Source organism: Neolamprologus brichardi, chromosome 10 (assembly GCF_056152115.1).
Source record: "Neolamprologus brichardi isolate AB-2024 chromosome 10, ASM5615211v1, whole genome shotgun sequence".
Lineage (NCBI taxonomy): Eukaryota > Metazoa > Chordata > Actinopteri > Cichliformes > Cichlidae > Neolamprologus > Neolamprologus brichardi.
In genome coordinates, this window is record NC_142113.1 from 30,161,427 (window position 1) to 30,183,681 (window position 22,255).

The window sequence follows — 22,255 nt, forward strand, 5'->3', positions numbered from 1 at the left end:
ATATAAGCTGTGATTATTAATTTCCTGTATTTCGTGTGTTTGTCAGTTGATAAAATCTATTTCATGGATTTTTAAAAAATATTTATGATGAATAAAAATGTATGCAAAAGTAGATGATATAAGTAAATAACAGTAACTTTTTATTAGTATTGGTAAATATCATTTGTTCTCTTGGGGGAGAAAAGTTAGAAGTTATGTGCTGTCACATTAATACCACATCTAAGAGTTAAAAATAGATATTTAAAGTTTTAGGCAGGTGAAGAAAAAATGCTGTAAACAAAGAATGCTTTCAAAAATGGAAGTGTTAATCATTTATTTTCATTAATCAACAAAATGCAGTGAAGGAACAAAAGAGAAATCTACATCAAATCTATATTTGGTGTGACCACCCTTTGCATTCTTCTAGGTACACTTGCACACAGTTTTTGAAGAAACTTGTTTGGTAGATTGTTACAAACATATTTGAGAACTAAACACAGATCTTCTGTGGATGTAGGCTTCCTCACATCCTTCTGTCTCTTCATGTAATCCCAGACACACTCGATGATGAGATCAGGGCTCTGTGGGGGCCATACCATCACTCCCAGTACTTCTTGTTCTTCTCTATGCTAAGGATAGTTCTTAATGGCTTTGGCTGTTTGTTAGGGGTCGTCATCCTTCTGCAGAATACATTTGGGGCCAATAAACAATCATTTATATTTCTTAAAGCATTCTTTGTTCACAGCATTTTTTCACACCTGCCTAAAACTTTTGCACATTTGAGAAAAGATATTTATATAGAGAGCAAGAGAGTGATATCAAAGCATCAGCAACATGGAAAAGACTAAAAACCCAACGGTGATGCACACAACTGTGAAGCTTACTTAGGTCCCCAGTGATACATCATCAAGGTTCAAGGACTGGATGAGGGATGGGGTAAGTGAAACAGAAAAAAACTAACAAGGAGACAATCCCTGTTTTATTAGTGAGGTTAAAAAGAAAAGCAAAAATGTGTTTTGAAGTAGATTGCATGACTATTTGTCATGTTGAAACCTGAAAATACACAGATTCCCTTGTTAATAGGATAGTTGACCGATTAATCAGTTTATCAAGAGAATAATTTCCAGGCCTACTTAGAGGAAGGTTTCACTTGCATGTACAAAAAAACGATCTGTGTTTGTTTCACTCATTTTCCCAAAATTGAGGCAACAACCTTGGACCTGTCTGACAAACTGTTTGGAAAACTTACATTAGTATCTCACAGCTGTGTTCCCCGCCTTCCATTACAGTGCACAGAAAGCCTTCTGTGCACTGTAATGGTTTTTGCCAGGCCTGTGGCACAATTGCTTCGCTCATGTATGAAAAGACATGACATGGCAGACGTGTTAATTTATCACGTTATTCCTTTCATCTTCATTATATCACCGTATATAGTCAGGTGACAAAATGGGCTGTTTGTGAACGCCAAACAAATGAATAACATTTCTTTTTCCTTGCAAGCTACATATTCATTGTATAAAAATAAATAATCAATTACAAGCATGATTAGAGTCACATATCAGCTAGTGTCTGGTTAAGGCCAGCTTTTTTTCTAAATAGCAAAATAGGCTCGATGTAATCGCCAGTGTTGGGAAGGTTACTTTTAAAATGTATTCCATTACAGATTACAGAATACATGCCCCAAAGTGTATTCTGTAACGTATTCCGTTACGTTACTCAATGAGAGCAACGTATTGTGAATACTTTGGATTACTTAATATATTATCATGCTGTTTACAACTACATGAATGTACTATTGCTGTGATTTATTACTGTTACTGAAGGTCCGCGGCTCCGAACCGTAGTAAAGGGACCTCTGGCTAATACGGTGGGTTCTGTGTCGGGCTCGTAGCCGAAAACTAGCTTTAATAGCTTAATAGCTTACTTACAACTGGGCTCGTCAGGCACTCTTCTTGGCTGCAGTGGTTATTATTATATTTACATGCTTCCAGCTCCCGTTTTTGCTCGATGACAGCTCGTACTTTTCCTTTTTCTCCCTCCCTCGCTCACAGACACATAACGTGTATGGCAGTCCATTCTCCCTGCAGCGCGGACTACACTGCCTATGATGCTACATTCTTTAGAGCTATACCGGTAGCATTCTGCCTATTAGCTTAGCACAACAACAACAAAAAGTCCTCTCTCACCCAGGAAACACGCAGAGAGAGAGCGTCACCCTGTAACCATGGCAACCGTAACCGTGCCACCTGGAACAACAGAACGTAGCTGTCAAACAAAACCCAAACAGTCCTGACCCGCCACAATATGAAACAGGGAAGTACCGCCGTGTAATCCATTTATTTCAACAAAGTAACTGTATTCTAAATACCACCTTTTTAAACGGTAACTGTAACGGAATACAGTTACTCATATTTTGTATTTTAAATACGTAACGGCGGTACATGTATTCCGTTACTCCCCAACACTGGTAATCGCTGACTAACAACTCCAGAGGTAAATATCTTGCTAGGATTATGATGGGCTGCTAGTCCATCATGCATATTTCTAGAATCACTCTAGAAACATGTATGTCTCTGGACTGTGGGAGGAACCACGGAGAACACGTGCAGGTATAGAACATCCAAGCTCCACAGAGAACGGCCCCAGAACCGTCTTGCACAACAGTACCAAATAAGTGAAAGTGATTTTAAATGAAACTGACTCAACGAAATAAACATAAGTTGTAAAAACAACTTTTTCAGCCTTGCACCATCATCAGAAATGCCTCTCTTCTTATGTGCTGATGAGCTGAGAAATGTAAATATTCTCTCTGCTTGGGCTTTATGGACAGATTTAATGTAGAAGCGTGTTCCTGCTGCACAGAACTGTTCACACATTTCATTGAATTTGGGGCATATTAACATTGAAAAAGTGCAGAGAGGGCGTTGTTTACATTTTAACACTGAGAGGAGTCATTAAGTAAATCAGCATCAGCTGTGGCAGCTGGTCGCACAGCTGAACTGTGGTTTTATTAAAAACTCTTTTAGAATTTAATTTGAGTGAGGTTTCACTGCTGAGAAGGGTGCTGCTGCGTTTGCACAGTTAGATGCATGTGGATATATTTGTGTTTTGGTGTCTTTGATGAAGCTGCCTTACAATCCAAGCTGAGTTCTCTGTTGAGCTTCAGCAGCAAATATGTTTGCTTGAATTGTTTGGTTTCCACTTTGCTCTGGATGTTTTTATTTTCTGTGGTACTAGGATCCCTACATGTGTTTTATCTGAAGAGATAATTTTTAAAAAAAATACGGTTTGAGTTTGCTGTGCTCGGTAAGCGTGTCGCCATGAAGGAGGAAATTGCTGCCGCTGTGTTCTTTTTGGCTCGGCTGGTGAAGAGATACGGATGTCTGGACAATGACAGCAGAGAGCGCTTTGCTGCTTCCCTCACCTCCCTTCTGTTTGAGAGCTACAAGAACCACTGGCACCCAAGTGCACCCGCCAGGGGTCAGGCCTACAGGTCAGTTTCAGTATTGTTTCAAAATGGCTGAAGGTCCTGCTTCCTTTTAAAAATAAAAAGTTAACCAAACATAATTTTAAAAATTAAAACTCAATTAAATTTAAGAGGAAAAACTTTGTTTCAAAGCTTGAATGTATCTATTTGGCACTCTCCTTTAAGTTGTATGGATTTACTATAAGACAAGTTGGTCGGGGACCCACAGGAAATCAGATTATTTGATCAGAAATAAATGGTTAAAAATAAAATAATTTAAGTATTATTTTTCAGACTGGTGGTTTATGTACATGTACTGCATCCAGAGTGTTATTGCAGGCATTTTAACTTTGAATATAAACTGCCTTGAGGTGACTGTTGTTGTGATTTGTTGCGTGGCTGAGTCGGAGCCTGAGAACCTTTTTGTAGTGAACAGCTATTTTGTAAAGTATCTATTCTTAAAGGTCTCGCTGCTGAAATAAGGTAAATGTTTCTCAGTAAAAATTCTCAATGAATATGCTTGCTTTAGTAACTTTGTTATTTTGTATTTTTTGATACAATTACTGGTTTTATTTTTAATGAATATCACTTTAATGTTGCAGCTGCTGATTGTATTAAATATACTGAGCTATAAAGTATCCAAATTTTTAAAATTGTAAGTCTATATCCTGGACTCTGCTGTATTCCTTGAACTCTTCCTGAGCAGGTTTATGTATTATGGCAGGACGCACAGTCTTGCTTTAGGGGCCTTAGGGGTATGCTCGGTCTGCATAAATGTTTAAAATTTATATTGTGGAAAAATAATCAAATTTATTCACCTTACTTGGTGGTTTAAATGTTGTGGCTGAACGGTATTTATAATCTATTTATTTTATATTTGTATGAACGCAGAAGCCAAACTCTGACTTTAAAAAAACAACAAATTTTTAACTTAGTTCTATTTACAAATCATTGAGCTGTTAAATAATGGCAGTGCCTGCTTTCTGTTGTGCCAGTTTATTTGCATCACTGAGCTCATCTTATGTTGCCTAAGGTTATGAAACTCTTGCTGCCTTCAGAAATGCAACAAATATTATGAACCCACTTTGTAATTGAAAGTATTGATTCTTTACTTAAAATACCAACTGTTATACTTGAGTTATTTAACCTTGTAAATGATCAAAACACCTGGAAAAACACTTAAAAATGGAAATGTATTGTAATGCTCCACTCTACTGGCCTCAGTAAGAAGCAGGACTGCAGCTCTCAGGTTTATTCACAGGAACATAATGGATATCCATCTAAATGTTGGCGGGTTAATTTTAAGCTTTGCTCAGCTGCTCAGAAAAATTCTTGACTTAGAATCTGCTCACTTTATCTGAGCAACCAAAGGAGAGGTCTGAAGACTCAAAGTACAAGAGTCTTTACGGTGGTGCAGGGAGTAGAAACCAGCACAATAGAAATACATTTGCATTGCAGCTGTGCTTAAGTAAAGTACTGGAGTAAATGCACAAAGTTGCGTTCCACTGCTCACTTTGAGTGGTGCTAGACCCTGTAATATTAGGTGTTGTGGAGGGAAATACCCCCCCCCCCCCCCCCCCCCTTTTTGTGCTCTAATTAAAATAAATGGGGCTTGCATTGCACACTATAGGCAAATCTATAGTTCTATACTCTGTATTTTCTCATTTGATTCGGGACATAAAGAAATCGTACAATTTTAGGATTCATGAAAGAGACATCTTCAGTTTGTTTTTGTACCATTTAAAGAACTAATGTGCTGATGCCGTTCCTAATTGTCTGGCTTTAAACCACCTTTAACTGGCACAAACTACCACTCTTCCATCTATATTTTAATTGGATTTTTACTGGACTTGATATCTTGGTGACCATGTGAAATTGCAACACTATATAAAATACTTGCTTTGAGCTGCCCGGTGCTTTTCAGGTGTCTGCGTATGAACCGTGTTCGGCTGCAGGACCCGGTGCTGGAGCAGGCCTGCGAGCGGAGCGGGGTGAGGTACGAGGACCTGGGCCTGCCCCAGGAGCTGACAGTGTGGGTCGACCCTGGAGAGGTGTCCTGCAGGTTTGCTTTAATCATTAGTCCCCTTGCATTTGTGCGACGCTGCAGGTTACATTGTTTCAAAGTCCTCAGTCCTTTTGGTTTCACATCTAACTTACTAACCAGATGGTGACATCATTAAGACATGAATAACCATTTATTTTAATGTCAGAGTTTAAAAGCAGAGTTTGAAGTAAATGCTTAATTATAATCTAATTATTGATCATCCACACAGTGACAAGACTTGAGGAAAAGTGCAAATAAATTGATCTAATCAACATTTTTTTTTATAGCTCAAACAGATGGTGATAATAGTTAGAAGTGTCTTTATGCCAAAGCTAGAGCTAACAAGTGGTTCAGCGAGTTACAAACCTAATGTTGAATCAATAAAGCAAGTGTGTCTTTCTATAATACACGAAATCTTTATCTCAACTTCTCCTAGACCACCAGGAGTTAACAGCCAAACTGAAGGTTCTTATCTATATCAATATACCATTGCATTGGCTGAGAACCATTAAGCAAGACGATAAAATGACCTGTTTTTTGTTAACTATTTTACCTTGTGCATCTACCACACCTATAGTTTCATTTTTACAAATAAGCATCTGATTACTTGTAATTAAGTTTGTCATGGGCATGTACTAAAATATTCATAGTTGTGTACTTGATCATTGCTGTTAAGGGAAGGCATGGATTGTGACTGAAAAGGGCTGATTTGGCTTCTTTGCTGGAGCTTTTTTGTCCTGATTTCCTGCCACTAAACTAAAGACATTTGAAGCACATGAGTTGGGTTGATGTTGTCACAGCTCTGGCAGGTTTCTAGAACTTTAGAACAAGGAGTGGTGGGGGGACAGTGTTAAGGTGGAACTTCTGGTTGGTGCATATACTGGCCTCATAATGGAAAAGCCCTTTATTGTCATTGTACATGTACAAAGAAATCGTGAAACCTGAATTTGCCGTCAGTTTCTCCAATGTTTGTTTGAATCCCTGCAGGTATGGTGAACACAGCAGTCCATTCTGCGTCTCAGTGGTGGACAACTGTCGGCGCGGCGATGGGGAATTGTCCCGCCGCATCCATGAAGCTGTGGAACGGGCGAGTCTCGAGGTCCCATCAGGAAGCTCATCAGACGAGGATGAAGACGGAGGTGGAGACAACAGCATGAGCACGAGTACCAGCAGCAGCAGCCTTTCAACCCTCTGCCCTCAAATCCCACCCGTGAACAGTGAACCCAAAACCATTCCGACTGTTAGCAACCCCAACAGTGTTTACAGGGTGAGTTCAATATATGAAATGTAGGACAATTTAAAGCCTCCCAAGCTTGTTTTATGACGATGACGATGATGATGGTAGCGTTTTTATATCTCAACATTTTCATTCTTTGTAAGCTCATTAACATGAGACTTGGAAAATAGGCTTCCTGAAAGTGCAAGTTGATTGACCATCTTCAGGAACAGTCTTTTTTTTTTTTTTTGGCTAAAAATGTAATTCTGCTGAATAAAAATGTTAAAGCTAGAGCTTTACAAAGTATTTTTAGTAACTTCTCTAAGAGGTCTCAGGTTTTCTAAATGACTTTGTTGTACCTGTCTTCAGTTCAGCGAGTTCTCTCCAGGTGCCCCTCAGACCTGGCTGAGGGAGAAGCGGAAAGGCTTTCCAGGAGACATGTTCCCACCTCACGGCGCTCCTGCTGGACCGCACTTCTCAAGCCAGAAAAGCTTCAGATCCTATCGAGCCACGTTCACCTTCACTGGGCCTCGTGTTGACAAGTACCACTGGGTCAGCAAATCGCGATCCTAGCCTTAAAGCTACAAACCAGAATCTGGTTCCTGCTGATGTTGGATTTAGGCCACAGACTTTGTACATCTTTTAAAGGATAAGCTTATTTGTACCTGATTTAAAGTATTGCTGTTTAAGTATGTTTTTAAAATGTGAAAATTAATATTTTAAATAATTCTTCACTCTAATTGTCTTTTTTAAATTAAAGTGTGAATAAAGTAACATTGAACTGTCATTGAAAAGAAATAAATAGATTCATGCCAGCTCTACTGGCCATAGCATGTCTTGTTTTGTTTGTTTTCTCCCTCTCTTAAACAGTTTTTAGTTAACCTAACATTTAGGACTTTAAGATAAAACATCCCAAAAGTTCTTTGAAAAACACTGAATCTATATTTACCTGTAAAGCAGGTCAGTCTGGAAGGAAATACAGCTGCGCTGGTGTGTGTGGTGGTTGTACTGGTAGTGTAGTTAGTGATTAGCGTGTAAGAACAATCAGCTAACGACACTGCCTATACAGCCACCCCAATCACACTGACCATCAGAAACTTGTAATCTTGCAGTAAATGCTTGGGTTGTAATAAAATGTACATTTTTGTCCCGTTTAGCTTGCCTTTCGTCAGTTTCATTTTTACTCTTCATTGAAGGCCCTTGTGCAGCGTCTGGTCCTGGTGTCACACCTGCAATATTTTTAGCAGAAGTGCAGGAGATCCTTTTCTTGCATAATCCTTGTTTCTGATACCTTACGAGATTCATCTGCATCACTGAACGGCGCAGGAAATCATTCCTGAATTCAGCCATCTCTCTACAACCCATCCAACTAAGCAGAGAGCAATAGATGCACAACCTTAACATTTGCACATCCTCTACAGTGAAAATGGAAGTGTTTTAAAGTTACAAATCCAATGTCAATCATATCTAATCTGTGTAATATTCTGAGATTTTTATACTTGTTATATTTTGTAACTTTGTATTTAATTTAGTTCAGTCAGTTAAATGGAACCACATGTGATTTTCACACTTCTAAAAAACCCACTCACACCTTGCTTCAGGTAACATCAATAAAGCACATCGTGGGCAAAGTCTCACAGTGGTTTCACCTTTAACCCCCAGTGACGGTAATGACTCATGCCTCCCCCCAGACCTTGGCTCATGTGATGACTCGCATGATGAATAGCAGGTCAATGAGCTGCCAATAGCTGGGACTGTCTGCCTTTTATTTTTAGAACAGAAGTGTTTTGGATACAAAGTGAAATGTCTTCACAATCTCAAGCAGCTGCCACCTTTTTTTTCAAGCTCTTATAACCAATGCTCCCTCTGACAGGATTTTCTCTTTAATGCTCCAATGGTGTGCAGTGGTTATCCCAGAAAACAGATTATGTTTATTTGGAAGTTGTTCTGGTGGTTAACATGTTTTACAATTGAACCGTTGCAAAAATGTCTTCATTATTCATTATGAAGCGTATCTGGCATAAAACTATTTGAATCAGACTTGCAGAGCTCCCCACTACGGCGACCCTTTGGGCAAAGGAGCAGCCAGCTTAAGTATGTTGTTTAGGGCAAATGAGTACATACAAATTACAACACAGTTTTATAATGTAATAGTGTGTGTCAAAAATAGCTTGAAGCATTAGCAAATGCCATTTTCATGTTTAGTAAATGTAAGGGTACAGGGAGCAGATTACTCAGACTGGAAAAACAGGGAATCTGTAACCCTGTTCCGACCAGGAGCCAGATCTGTTTATCAAAAAATCCAAAATCCACCACTTAATCCATATGCACTTTATAAATCCCGACACAAGTAGAAGTGCAAAAAGCCTTTTTTTCATGTGATTAGCTCTGAGCAGTCAACCTTCAGACACTCCAGGAGGGAGCTGAATAAACTAGTCCTATACTTCTGTAAAAGAGTGAAGTCACCGCTTTGCAAAGCCACGTCTATGCCTTCTAATGCATTTTTGCCGTGGAAAAAAAGTTTGAATGAGTCACATGCATTAAGAGATCATTATTAGAACAACAAAAGCAGTCACACTGTCTAAGACAGCTTTTCTCACTCTTATACTTGGTCTTTGGTAACAACGTATGGGCCTTAGCAACACAACCATACTTTGTGTGTGTGTGCAAGAAACAGGTTGTGTCATGTTTTAATCTGTTTCTATAAAGCAATGACTTCTTAAAAAGTTAATATTGGATGTAAAGACAAAGTCTAATACGTAATTTTAGTTAGAACTAAATAACAAAACCCACTCCAGTTAAGGATTTTTAACTTTTTTATTTATCCACATCTACAAATCTGGAAAATCCACATTGCAGGGAAAAGCAGGACAGGGACATAAAGCTCTAATTAGATTATTATTGCTGGGTGAAGATCCAGAAAGGGTTGAGGTTTGAGCCTGATGGCCTTTCCATCCTCCATTACCAAAACAAACTCTTCAACTGGCATGTATATACACATTTAGTATAGTGCATAATCATTACTTTGACACAACTGGATGGATTAAGTAAACTTGGAAAGTATTTTTACTGAAAAAAAGTAGAAAAAGAAAGAATTTCGTCATGTTTAAAATGTGCTGCGTTCTTACCTGTCGTTGCTGCAGTTCTCGTTCTGTTTACAAGTGACCACTGCTGGAGAAACACAACTGTCTCCACAGATACCCTCTACTGTGTGTGTGTATGAGTGTGTGTGTGTCCATGTTGTACGTGCCTCAACTTGCCCGGTAAAGCAGTAAACAGTCGCCCTGACCACCAGGACTGGCACGTTTTGCCCTATTTACAAATCCCCAGCACTCTTGTGTTTTAAGTACATTTGTTTCTACCCCACATTATTTGGCTCTGATGTAAATGAAGAATCACTCTCTGGCCTGTAACTATAGTTTAAACCTACTTTCCCTCAATTTCCAACAGAATACAACTCCAGAATGGAAAGATTTTCTTTAACACAGGGGTGGTGTTGCATGACAACCTGGGGCTGTTGTGGAGGTTCTGCAAGAATAAGTTGACCTGAGTCCTGTTCTCTATTAATTTTCTCTGTATATGAGCTTTTTTGTGTGGGATGCGTCGAATGCTGAAAAGTGTGTTTTGTTGTATTAATGAATTATTGTGGGGGGAAATTCACAGTGATACAGTAGTCATTAAAATTTGTTCAGAATTTGCTAATTAAATCAAATCAAATCACTTTTATTGTCACATCACATGTGCAGATACACTGGTACAGTACATGCGAGTGAAATTCTTGTGTGCGAGCTTCACAAGCAACAGAGGTGTGCAAAAATACAAAACCAACAAGCAAAATATAAGAATGACTAAATCTGAGAGTTATATGAATAAATATATGTACAATATAAGAGTGTATGCATTACTGAATGTGTATACTAAATATGTTTTTCTACGTGTGTATATATATATATATATATATATATACAGTGTTGGGAAGGTTACTTTTCAAATGTATTCCATTACAGAATACAGAATACATGTCTCAAAATATATTCTGTAACGTATTCCGTTACGTTACTCAATGAGAGTAACGTATTCTGAATACTTTGGATTACTTAATATATTATCATGCTGTTTACAACTACATGAATGTACTATTGCTGTGATTTATTACTGTTACTGAAGGTCCGCGGCTCCGAACCGTAGTAAAGGGACCTCTGGCTAATGTGTCGGGCTCATAGCCGAAAACTAGCTTTACTTTGTTGTCTGGGTCAACTTTGCTAGCGAGAGACAGAGAGAGGCGTTGAAAGGCTGCTGCAACAGAACTTATTGTTTTTGGAGGAAAACACGAACACGGTGTACAGTCGAGTCTTAATAGCTTACTTACAACTGGGCTCGTCAGGCACTCTTCTTGGCTGCAGTGGTTATTATTATATTTACATGCTTCCAGCTCCCGTTTTTGCTCGATGACAGCTCGTACTTTTCCTTTTTCTCCCTCCCTCGCTCACAGACACATAACTGTACAGCAGTCCATTCTCCCTGCAGCACGGACTACACTGCCTATGATGCTACATTCTTCAGAGCTATACCGGTAGCACTCTGCCTATTAGCTTAGCACAACAACAACAAAAAGGCCTCTCTCACCCAGGAAACACGCAGAGAGAGAGCGTCACCCTGTAACCATGGCAACCGTAACGCTGCCGCCTGGAACAACAGAACGTAGCTGTCAAACAAAACCCAAACAGGCCTGACCCGCCACAATATGAAACAGGGAAGTACCGCCGTGTAATCCATTTATTTCAACAAAGTAACTGTATTCTAAATACCACCTTTTTAAACGGTAACTGTAACGGAATACAGTTACTCATATTTTGTATTTTAAATACGTAACGGCGGTACATGTATTCCGTTACTCCCCAACACTGTATATATATATAATAATAATGTATAGGGATGCAACGATACCAATTTTTTCAAACCGATACAATACCGATACTTGGATCTGAGTACTTGCCGATACAGAGTACAAAAACCGATACTTCTACCACACACACACACACATGCAATGAATTGGAAGACAGGTTTTATTTTATTCTCTGCTGATAAAAAATAAAATCGTAATAAAAATGACCACACAAAAAAATTTCAAGTGAAAAATAAGCACTTCTGTTAAATTATTGCAGAGTATTCACATTGTAATTTTACAAAATATCACTGAACTATTGGCACTAACTCGAGCTTTCAGAATAATAAATAAACACTTCTGTTTGGAATAAAATAAATACAAATTAGGTTTGAGAATAAAATAAACTTTTAAATTATTGCAGAGTGTCCAATTTCATATCGCGGTTCGAGTATGCTGAGAAGACAGTTCAATCCTATGCGTTCCACGACCAGCATTGGCTGGTCATCCAGAGCGATAAAATGAGTCAGAGCCTCTGTTATTTTAACTGCCCGTGGATTTTCTCTTGACATTTTTCATCGCTTTTCCAAAACCTGAGTTAAAGTTGGCTGTTCCGGTCCACACTGCTGACATTTTGTTTAGCCTAGCTACAGCAGCCTCCAGTTTCTCTTTTTTATCTGGAGCCGCCAGTCTCACTCGCCTAACCCTGTGCCTGTTTAGCGCGGGATGTTCCCCTAGTGGCCAATCTAAAAAACTACAACAGAAATGACAAGCCACCCTCTGACTAATGAAATAAGTTAGTATCGGTTCATGGTATCGGTTAACTTTTACGAGTATGAGTACACACACATTTTACAGTATCGGCCCCGATACCCGATACCAGTATCGGTATCGGTGCATCCCTAATAATATATACTTTATTGATCCCCGTGGGGAAATTACTTGTTTTTTCTCTGCATTTGACCCACTCACTCAGTGAAGTAGTGGGCAGCCACTAAGCAGGCGCCCGGGGAGCAGTGTGTAGGGACAGTACCTTGCTCAGGAGTACCTCAGGGTAGCCTTTCAGTGGATTTGCTATCCCTGCCCTCCTCAATTGGGCACTGTTCCCGGAGACGCCAGTGGGTCAGGGCGCCGTCTCATCACCGTTGGTGATAAGACCCACCACTGTAGTGTCGTCCGCAAACTTCACAATAATGTTGGAGTTGTTAATGGCCGTGCAGTCATAGGTGTAGAGTGAGTACAGGAGAGGGCTCAGTACACACCCCTGTGGAGCACCAGTGTTCAGTGTGATGGGGGATGAGGTGATGCTGCCCAGTCTGACCACTTGGCGTCTGTCAGACAGGAAGCTAAGGATCCAGCTGCAGAGGGAGCTGCTCAGTCCTAGATCCTGCAGTTTCCTGTCCAGTTTCGAGGGAACGATGGTATTGAATGCTGAGCTGTAATCTACAAACAGCATTCTCACATACGTGTCTAATTAATGATGATTCATCTCATAAATCATGACACACTGCTCTCCTCTACATATGCTGCCTTTATAGGGTAAAAGTATTGGCATCAGCAATATTAGACCTATATTTGTATACGGATCAATGCTAAAATTTGCATTAGTATAACACATCAATAAGTAACAGCCATGATCCACAAATGAAAAAAACCTTCCCAGGAAGTGGACGGACAGTCTACCAAAATTATTGCAAGAGAGCATCGATGAGTCATCGAGGAGGTCACAAAAGAACCCAGAATAACCTCTAAAGAACTGAAGGCCTCACTTCCCCCAGTTAAGGTCAGGTTGTCATTCACCAATAAGAAAGAGACAGGGGGCAAAAATGCTAGCCATGGCAGAGTTCCAAGATGAAACCACTGCAAAAGAACACAAAGGCTCGTCTCACATTTGCCAAAAACATCTTGATGATGCCCAAAACGTTTGGGAAAACATTCTGTGGATTGAGGAGACAGAAGAGGAACTTTTTGGAAGGTTTAAGACCTGTTACATCTGGTGTAAAATTAACAGATTTCAGAAAAAGAACATCATACCAATAATCAAACATTGTGGTGGTAGTGTGATTGTTTAGGGTCACTTTGCTGCTTCAGCACCTGGAAGACTTGCCATAAAAAACCTATAGTTTGTATATATACTGCATGTACTGTCTATTTGTGTGTGTGTGTGTGTGCACAAACTTGGCCAAAGAAAGATGATTCTGATTCTGAAAAACCTGACTGAGAACCATCAGTTCATGCCCTGGTGTGTTTTTGGACAATGATCCAAGACACACCAGCAAGTCCACCTCTTAAAGGCTAAAAAAGAAGAAGAAGAAGAAGAAGAAGACAAAGAGTGTGTAGTCAAAGTTCAGACTTAAACCAGATTGAGGTGCTTTGGCATGACCGTAAACAGGACATTCAGGTTCAAAAACCCTCCAATCTGACTACATTAAAACAATTCTGTAAACTGCTTGCTGTTATGTTGCTTTTATTCTACTGTGTACAGTGACCTTGAGTGTTTTGAAAGGCGCTTTCAAATAAAATTATTATTATTATTATTATTATTAATTCTACAAATAATAATTGGCCAAAAAACCTCCTCAGCAATGTGAAAGACTTATTAGTTCTCGCTACCATGGGTTGTACAACCAGTTATTAGGTTTAGGGGGCGATTACTAATTCTCATAGGGGCATTTTTCCCATTAATAAATAAAATCACCATTTAAAAACGGCATTTTTATTTTTTCGTAGGTTATCTTTGTCTAATATTAAAATATTCTTGATGACCTGAAACATGTAAGTGTGACAAATATGTACAGTACAAAATGTCTTCTTTAATCCCTGATGTCGCAGAGGATCGTAACAATGTAGCGAAGCTACAGTACAAACATCGGTTTCACTTTTGAAGCTATTTGTAGCCGACTAAAATGAAGATACGGAAACACACATTAGTATTATTCACGTTTTTTAAGCCTAGCACGTTTAAAACGTTTCTTTTGAGACGCCACTCTAAAAAGAAAGCAGTTCGGAGGAAGCAGGAAGGACGTTTGGCTACTGAATGTGGCTTTTGTCACAGCGGGCGAACAGTCAACCAATGAACCAACGCCTTTAACTTCAAAAAGGTCGCTTTCGTCCAATCACGCACGTCGACATTACGACGTGGTTGTTTCTTGGTCACATCCGGTCATATATATGTTGCCACGAGTTAGCGGCGAATTTGGAGCGTGTCCATTTTGAACAGCCACTCGGCGTCCCCGGTATTTTCAGTCAAAGTAAGAACACGTTTTTATTGTTATTTTGGGTAATAGCAAATATAAGAGTAGTAAATAGTAACTATGGGAGTTCCGGTTTATATCGTGCTTATTTCCATCGTGATTCTTCTGCGGCGACCATTTTGTTCGTGTGCGGTGTTTTCTTGTTAGCCTGTAAGCATGGCTAGTTCGTTAGCTGCAGCGTGCTAATGTGCGTTAGCGCGGCTTTTGCACGCTATGAGTCTCTTGTTCTCTTGATGATTCTCATCCGTTGCGCATAATGGCAGTTTTTAAGTGCACTTTATATAATCTAAATGGTTTTTGTGTTTGGTTGGTTGCCCATCTGATAGCCGGGCCTGCTGTCTGCCCCGAGCGGTAACGGAGCAAAGCGCGGTCCGCTTAAACGTTTGGACAACATGGAAGACTCACGCTCTTTCTTTCCTTTCAACCGCTGCTGTGGGGTCACTGGTGCACGCACAACTGCGTGTAACTGTCGTATTACTGATGATGGTCGGTGGTGTGTAAATAATAAATAACCTGCCGATTATGGCGCCATTGCAATGATCGGACTAACGCTTTAACTTAAAATTAGCATTCAGTTAGCATTATGTATGCGGCTCTTTATTAGCATTCCGATTTATGCTCAATATTCTCTGAAAATAGGGACGAATAGAAATATATTTTAGGCCATGTTTCGGCTCTCCTTATACAGTAATTTCCAAACTCTGGGAAAAAATAGTTTCTCTTGCTACTTGAATTTAAATGAGTACACTCTTTGTGTGTATCTGTTTAGAGTTAATTAGTTTTTATCCCGGGTGTTTTTAAAGCCATGTGCCTATTCTGTTGTTTTGTTATGATGCTATTGGTTATGTTTAACTATTTTAACAAAGGACCTTTAAAACTATACATTTTTAAATGTAGGATCCTAAAAATGGCTAGAAATTAAAATGTAAAGTAACAAATGTTTAAAATACTACACATGATTTGTTGATCACAGAAGATCAACAAATCATATAGGGCTAAAAACATACATTTATTATAAGCTAATAAAAGCCATTCTGTAGTTTAAACGTCAGTATTTTCAGATGGAAGTGCTGCCTCGTTTTTTGTTTTGGTTAAACTTTGCAGTTAATAGATCAATAGGATCCTGTTGGTAAATAAATCAACAGCATTTTAGAAGTTCTGCCTGTTGCAGAGTATGTAATGTACATTTAAGTATGAGTGAGTTTAAAACCAATGTGAGAGCGACTTAAAGTCGGCATAAGTGTGGCTGAATTTTAATCAGTCTTATTTGAACAAACTAGCAAGTGAGAGCAAAGATGGGATCAGGTTGTGATATGAACAAAAGGTTTCTCGTCCTTGTTGAAGAGTATTTATAAAGCATCAAAAACTTAAAGAAAACAATACCGCTGCCAGTTAGTGTTGTGCGTGAATTGATAAATGTTGGTTTAATGTAGTCCGCTACCTACTTCTCCAACCCCTCAAACTTTCTTGTCCCGTCTCAGTCATTTGAAGATCCCACCGTCAGAATGGCAGACGCTGACAACCTGCTCATGGAGACATCAGAGCAGAACGGCAACGAGGGAGAGGAGGAGCAGAATGGAGCTGAGCTGGAGCAGATGGCCGGGGACGAGGAGCAGGACAACAACACAGATGGCGGAAAGATCGACGCTAGCAAAGGAGAGGAGGATGCTGGGTGAGTGTCTGGTTGGACTGTGGTTGGCCACATGTGATGTGTGCGAGCATCTCGTGATGGCACGATGAGCCCTGGGAAAATAAACTGAAACCTTGTAAATGGAGAAATGTTAGCAATGTCTACATGTAATTTTACAGGAAAATGTTCGTGGGCGGCCTCAGCTGGGATACGAGTAAAAAGGACCTGAAGGATTACTTCAGTAAGTTCGGTGAGGTGTCAGACTGCACCATCAAGATGGACTCGAACACTGGCCGATCCCGAGGCTTTGGTTTCGTTCTCTTCAAAGACTCTGCCAGCGTGGATAAGGTGACTCCCCTCGTAACTGAGCATAATTTCATCCCGAACGGGCTCCAGAAGCTTTTATGGGGGAACGGCTCTTAGTAATATAAATGAATCATATGCTAATCAGCCACACTGCCTTGTCTGCATTATTAGTCATCTCTGTGATGATGACTCTAATCTGTGCTGTTATTGTCCGTTAATGGTAATATATCTGTATCCACAGGTACTCGAGCAGAAGGAACACAGACTGGATGGACGCAATATCGACCCTAAGAGGGCGATGGCTATGAAGAAGGATCCCGTCAAGAAGATCTTTGTTGGGGGTTTGAACCCAGAAGCAACTGAGGAAACCATCAGGGAATACTTCGGCGCCTTTGGAGAGGTTGGTTTCAAATAAAATGTATTTTAAATATCTGCAGTTAGAATGCAGCAACCACTACATCTCTTGTATGTTGAGGCTTCTTGGTTAAGTGTTTCCAGAGTTAAACTTGGGTAGATGGTAGTGTTATTTTTATTCTCCTGTACAAACTCCGTGGATGTGTTTGAAAGCCACTGACTTGCCCAATTTTGTATACTCGTGCAATTCAACACATTATTTACAGTTTTAATCCTGTTCTTACAGCTAAACTGGTCTAAGCCATAAATTAACCACATGTACATCACCACAGGCCAGTAAACAACAAAGTTGTAGATTAATTTGAGGAAGTCATCCTATTAAGGATTAATAATAACTGAGATATTCTGGCACTTGTTTGTGTGTTTGAAGTTTGACTAAATGATGTGGCTGACATTTTTAAAGCAGAGATAATTTACTCTTGAGACTGCCATACTACATGCACCGTATTTGTTGTTTGTTGTTGCAAAATGTTTTCTCTGATCCTCCCTTTTTTCTTTTTTTCAGATCGAAACCATTGAGCTCCCAATTGACCCCAAATCAAAGAAAAGGAGGGGATTCATCTTCATCACATACAAAGAGGAAACCAGCGTAAAGAAGTGTCTGGAGAAGAAATACCACAACATCCAGGGTGGCCGGGTAAGCAGTTATTCCAGAAGTGCTGATGTACAGCTGGAAATCAGCTTAAATTCTTCTAATCAGCGACCTGGTGGACAGTGCAGCCTCACCTGTGATCTGTTTTGGTGAAGAGTGACAAGGATTAAGCCACTACAGATTAACTTGTTGCAAACTGATATTTGACCAAGTCAGTAGTTAAATCCTGAGTTAATGCTTGAGACATTTTTGAAATGTACTGAATGAACTTTGAGTTTTCTCTGTATACACATGGGAAGTGGGTCACTCTTTAATTGCAGATGTTTTTTTTTTTTATAAATATTGCACGGTGGTTTTAACGTTAGTTTTGTTTTAAAGGCCACATAAAGGAGAGAGTGGAGTTTTCAGTATGTATATCTCTTTTAGTGTGAGCTGAAAATTGCTCAGCCAAAGGAGGTGTACCAGCAGCAGCAGTACGGAACAGGGCGTGGAGGTGGCTACGGAGGCCGAGGAGGCAGGGGCCGCGGAGGTAAATGAAGATGATCACCCTCTTCCTTTCTGGATTTTCTTGTTTGTTTTGAATCTGTATGATCGGGTAAATGCTAAGAGGCTGCGTCACCGTTGACAGCACATTTTAGTGGTAATGGGTATTTTTATGTAATTTGGAACTTCTCATGTACAGAGATATTGGATGATATTGAAGTTTAGACCAAACTCATGTGCACTTTGTGTTTCAGGTCAGAGCCAGGGCTGGAACCAGGGCTATGGAAACTACTGGAACCAAGGATATGGCAACCAAGGCTATGGCTATGGTGGATATGGCAACTACAGCAACTATGACTACTCTTCTGGTTACTACGGATATGGTCCTGGATACGATTACAGTAAGTGCAAACATGCAGACGAGTTGTAGCTTGGAGTAACAGTTAACTTCTAGACCTTTGTTTGAGCTGCTCCATTTGCTCTGATAAACTTGCTAACATAACGTTTCAGATGTTCATTTTCCCCTCAGTTATATTTCTATAGATGCATAAAGTTGGTGCTGCATTAACAACCTAAAATGTGCCAAAACACATCTGGCTCGTGTTTCCTGGTTTGACTCTTGGAGTCTGCCTCGTTCCTGCCACCCATCTTTAGTGTTTAAGACTTCTTTGAGTGCCATGTTTTCTTCTCAAGCCTCTAGAGTGTAGTTTGGTGAGCTAGAGAACTGGGGTCCTGTCCTGCTCTTTACTTAACACTCAAACATCATCTGTCAGATGTTGAGCTCTTGCTTTAATACTGCGTCTCCTTCACAGACCAGGGCAATGCCAGCTATGGAAAAACCCCAAGGCGGGGGGGACACCAGGCCAACTACAAGCCATACTGATGGTCACTTGGCAGTGCAAGGTATGACATTGCTGCAACGCAACATGTGCGACTGTGTCCTAGTGCTACGTATTCCAGTTTAAACAGTGGATAGACTGATTAGACCCCCGCTCACACCTTGCTGTTGTAATTTCAAGTTCGGATGAGTTCCCCTTTGATTTGACCTGTCACTGTCCCAAACATAGCTGTAGGGCCATTCCTTTCCAATCGTTTGTTTATTTATAAGGAACCCCATTAGCTTCCACAATAGTAGTTGCTAGTCTTCCTGGGGCCCAAACCATCGAATACCACCAAATAAAATGTTACACAATGAGTTGGATGCAAAATTCTGTTGTTCTGTTTTACAATTCTGAAAATGTAAACATGTAAATATTAAAAATTATAAAAAAAATACACAATTTCCATTACAAGTGACATTACCCTCTTACAATTTTTACAAATAAATTAAAAACTGCTTAAATAGGTTTTTAGGTGATTTTTAAAATTATGAATAGAAGCCAATTCTCTAATTGCATAAGGCAACTTATTCCACTGAAAAGATGCTCTAAATATAACAGAGTTTTTCAAAAAGTTACTTTTAACTCGAGGAGTTACTAAATTGTGGTTAGTTGAGAATCGTGTAGCATGATTATGTATTTCATCTGGATACTGCAACTGAGCATAAAAAAATAAAAAAATAAATAAAAAAAGTGTGGTGTGTTTACCAGTATTGCTTTCTTTAAAAATACAAGTAAGCCATAGTGTAATTTAGCTTGTACAGAAAGCCAAGAAAGTTTATCGTGCATTTTATCAATACTTGTATAATATGAACAGCTTAATACTAATACTAATCGTCACCAGAAATGCCAGGCAGTTGGATTAAATATTGTGTTTTAATGATAGAACACAGGTCCCCAAGATGTTAGAGATGTTAGGCAGCCACCTGCTGACCGACTGCAGTTAGCATGTTTATCATTGTTCAGGATTGTTTTACTGTTGGACACAGATGCCTGCAGACATAACTGATGACTAGTTACTCTTTTGTTTTTATTTTTGGTTTCTTTTTAATGCAACTCCATTCGAACACCTGGAGGACACATTTATAGTTGGCGCTGTGTCTCAGACGAGTATTTGATCACAGTAAACTGGCGAACATGTGGACGTCCTCCTTTAGCCTCAGACTGACCCAAACAGATGCAGGAACTAACACGAGCATAACTATTTGTACTTGAGTAAATTGGCTGCCAAGAGCATCTCTGCTGTTGAAAGTGAAATAGAGAACACTTAGATGTTTCACTTGGCACTGAGCTACTAATAGCTGCTGTAAGTGGAGAACAGATTGAAGTTTTCAAGTTAAAATACTCATAGAAAGCTCTCTTTTTTTAAAGTTTAATTTCCCTTTGAAAATATTAGACTTTGACTGGTTTGTTCCAGCTGTGTCATTAATGTGTTTCCCCCCTCAGGACTCCAGTGATCCAGTGAGACCGACGGCTGGACGGACACACACTGGGCCAGACTCGACCTCTTTTATGACAGAAGACCATTTGTACAGAAAACACCAGAAATGTAACTTTTTTTTTTTCTATTTTCTTTTTTTTGTTTGTTTTTTTTTTGTTTTTTAAACCCTATCAGTTTTAGTTTTTATTTTTCCCTCGTGTTTTTGTTTTTGTTTTGTTTCCTCGTCCCCTTCCACATTTCCACCGGAAGTGTAATTTTTACTGTACTTTTTGGTACCTGTTTTGATTCTATTGTATTGTAAGGGTTGTATTTTACATGTTTGATGGCTTTACAGGTTGAAAATCTTGGCGCTGTAAAGGAGCTTTTTTGACAAATAAATACAGTTTTCAGTAAATTTTGTTCTGATGCTTCCAGGTTTTGGGGAGGAATATGAAACATTGAGTGGGTTTAGGATTAAAGTTCAAATGTCAAGGATAATGTTGATTATGGAATTCTTTTCCCCCTCCCCCCCTTTCTTTCCTCTTTGTCCCTCCTTACATGGATTCCAGTGTACCTGAGAAGGATTTTTAACTTGCCAGATATCATCAGTTGTAAAACAGGTTAAAAGACTGTTCCAGGCTGTTTGAACCCAACATCTGGAAGCCTGTGGGATGTGCTGGGAGGGGAAATGTTTTGTCTCTTTAGATCGTGTTCTTCATACGCCGTTGGTTTTAGAAATGACCGTTTATGAAGTTAAATGTCTTTTTTTTTTTTTTTTCTTTCTTTTTTTGTCTTGACGGACTTGAGGGCCAGTGTCGTCGTCTCAGCCAGTGTCTCTGGCATTTATTAGTAATAAACATTCTGGTTTGTAATGATCTTTGTATTTTTAATTCTTAATGTTACTGTTAATGGTCCAAGTCATTAGATAAAACTGTTTCAATAGAAACTGTCCATAAAGGAAAAGGAAGTTTCCTACTGAACTACAATTGAGCCCCTGCGGTTTTTATTTTTCAGTCATTTGTGAGTGATCCCAGTTTGTTCTCAGCATGCCAATTCCAGGGAATCCCAAATCCAAACGTCTGTGTTCCTTGGATGTCACCTGGACCTCTGTCCACACATTATGTGCACGTAGATGCTTCATGCGTTACTTGTTTTGTTTAATTCATCACTATTGATGCTTGGTGCATGAGGTGGCATTCTGTGATGATGATGAAGGATGCACACTCGTCAATCTGGGAGTAATTATAATCTGAAGTATCGTCTTGCCTGTGGAGTGGCGACCGTGCATTTCTGCAGGTGTCTCTGTAGTTTGGTGTTGGGGCTTTGAACTGAAATGTGGCTGTGCGCAAACAAAATGCGTTAAAAAATAAATAAATCAGGTCTGTCCCAATGATCGCTCAGATGTGGCTGAAGTTGAAGGAAAAACTGCCACGCTTTGTGGACTCCAGGTAAGAAAAGCAATACCTGACGTTCTCTTTGAAGCCTGAATGAAGAGACTAGAGTGCAAGTACACTACGGTAAACGATGGCAAAGGCAGGGTAGTGCTTTTTGCACTTCAGCTGATAACTCCCTTCCCCCAAGCTGGTATCTTTTGTCTGTTTTTCCCGTGTTCATTCTTTGTTATACCTGGAAAAAAATGAGCCATAATGAGCATCTTGCAGGTAATTGTAGTTAGAATAATAACCACA

At 39.6% G+C, this 22,255-nt stretch overlaps 2 protein-coding genes across 2 annotated transcripts; both read left to right on the forward strand.

Annotated features, from left to right (window-relative positions):
• Positions 1 to 3,299: 3,299 nt before the first annotated feature.
• btg4 (BTG anti-proliferation factor 4) lies at positions 3,300 to 7,532 on the forward strand. The gene is made up of 4 exons (XM_087846922.1): positions 3,300 to 3,472; positions 5,370 to 5,507; positions 6,477 to 6,756; positions 7,075 to 7,532. The coding sequence occupies exons 1-4, from the start codon at positions 3,300 to 3,302 to the stop codon at positions 7,276 to 7,278; spliced, it is 795 nt and encodes a 264-aa protein (XP_087703048.1). The 3' UTR covers positions 7,279 to 7,532.
• Positions 7,533 to 14,682: 7,150 nt separating this feature from the next.
• LOC102776456 (heterogeneous nuclear ribonucleoprotein A/B-like) lies at positions 14,683 to 20,982 on the forward strand. The gene is made up of 9 exons (XM_006785134.3): positions 14,683 to 14,841; positions 16,326 to 16,516; positions 16,654 to 16,822; positions 17,022 to 17,180; positions 17,700 to 17,831; positions 18,213 to 18,315; positions 18,524 to 18,670; positions 19,082 to 19,172; positions 20,594 to 20,982. The coding sequence occupies exons 2-8, from the start codon at positions 16,350 to 16,352 to the stop codon at positions 19,150 to 19,152; spliced, it is 948 nt and encodes a 315-aa protein (XP_006785197.1). The 5' UTR covers positions 14,683 to 14,841; positions 16,326 to 16,349; the 3' UTR covers positions 19,153 to 19,172; positions 20,594 to 20,982.
• The last annotated feature ends 1,273 nt before the right edge of the window (positions 20,983 to 22,255 follow it).

Coding starts and splice junctions, on each gene's coding strand:
- btg4 (XM_087846922.1), top strand. CDS start 3,300: ATGAAGGAGGAAATTGCTGCCGCTGTGTTCTTTTTGGCTCGGCTGGTG. Junction 3,473..5,369: donor GCCAGGGGTCAGGCCTACAG/GTCAGTTTCAGT, acceptor GGTGCTTTTCAG/GTGTCTGCGTATGAACCGTG. Junction 5,508..6,476: donor CCTGGAGAGGTGTCCTGCAG/GTTTGCTTTAAT, acceptor GAATCCCTGCAG/GTATGGTGAACACAGCAGTC.
- LOC102776456 (XM_006785134.3), top strand. CDS start 16,350: ATGGCAGACGCTGACAACCTGCTCATGGAGACATCAGAGCAGAACGGC. Junction 17,832..18,212: donor ACAACATCCAGGGTGGCCGG/GTAAGCAGTTAT, acceptor TATCTCTTTTAG/TGTGAGCTGAAAATTGCTCA. Junction 18,316..18,523: donor AGGAGGCAGGGGCCGCGGAG/GTAAATGAAGAT, acceptor TTTGTGTTTCAG/GTCAGAGCCAGGGCTGGAAC.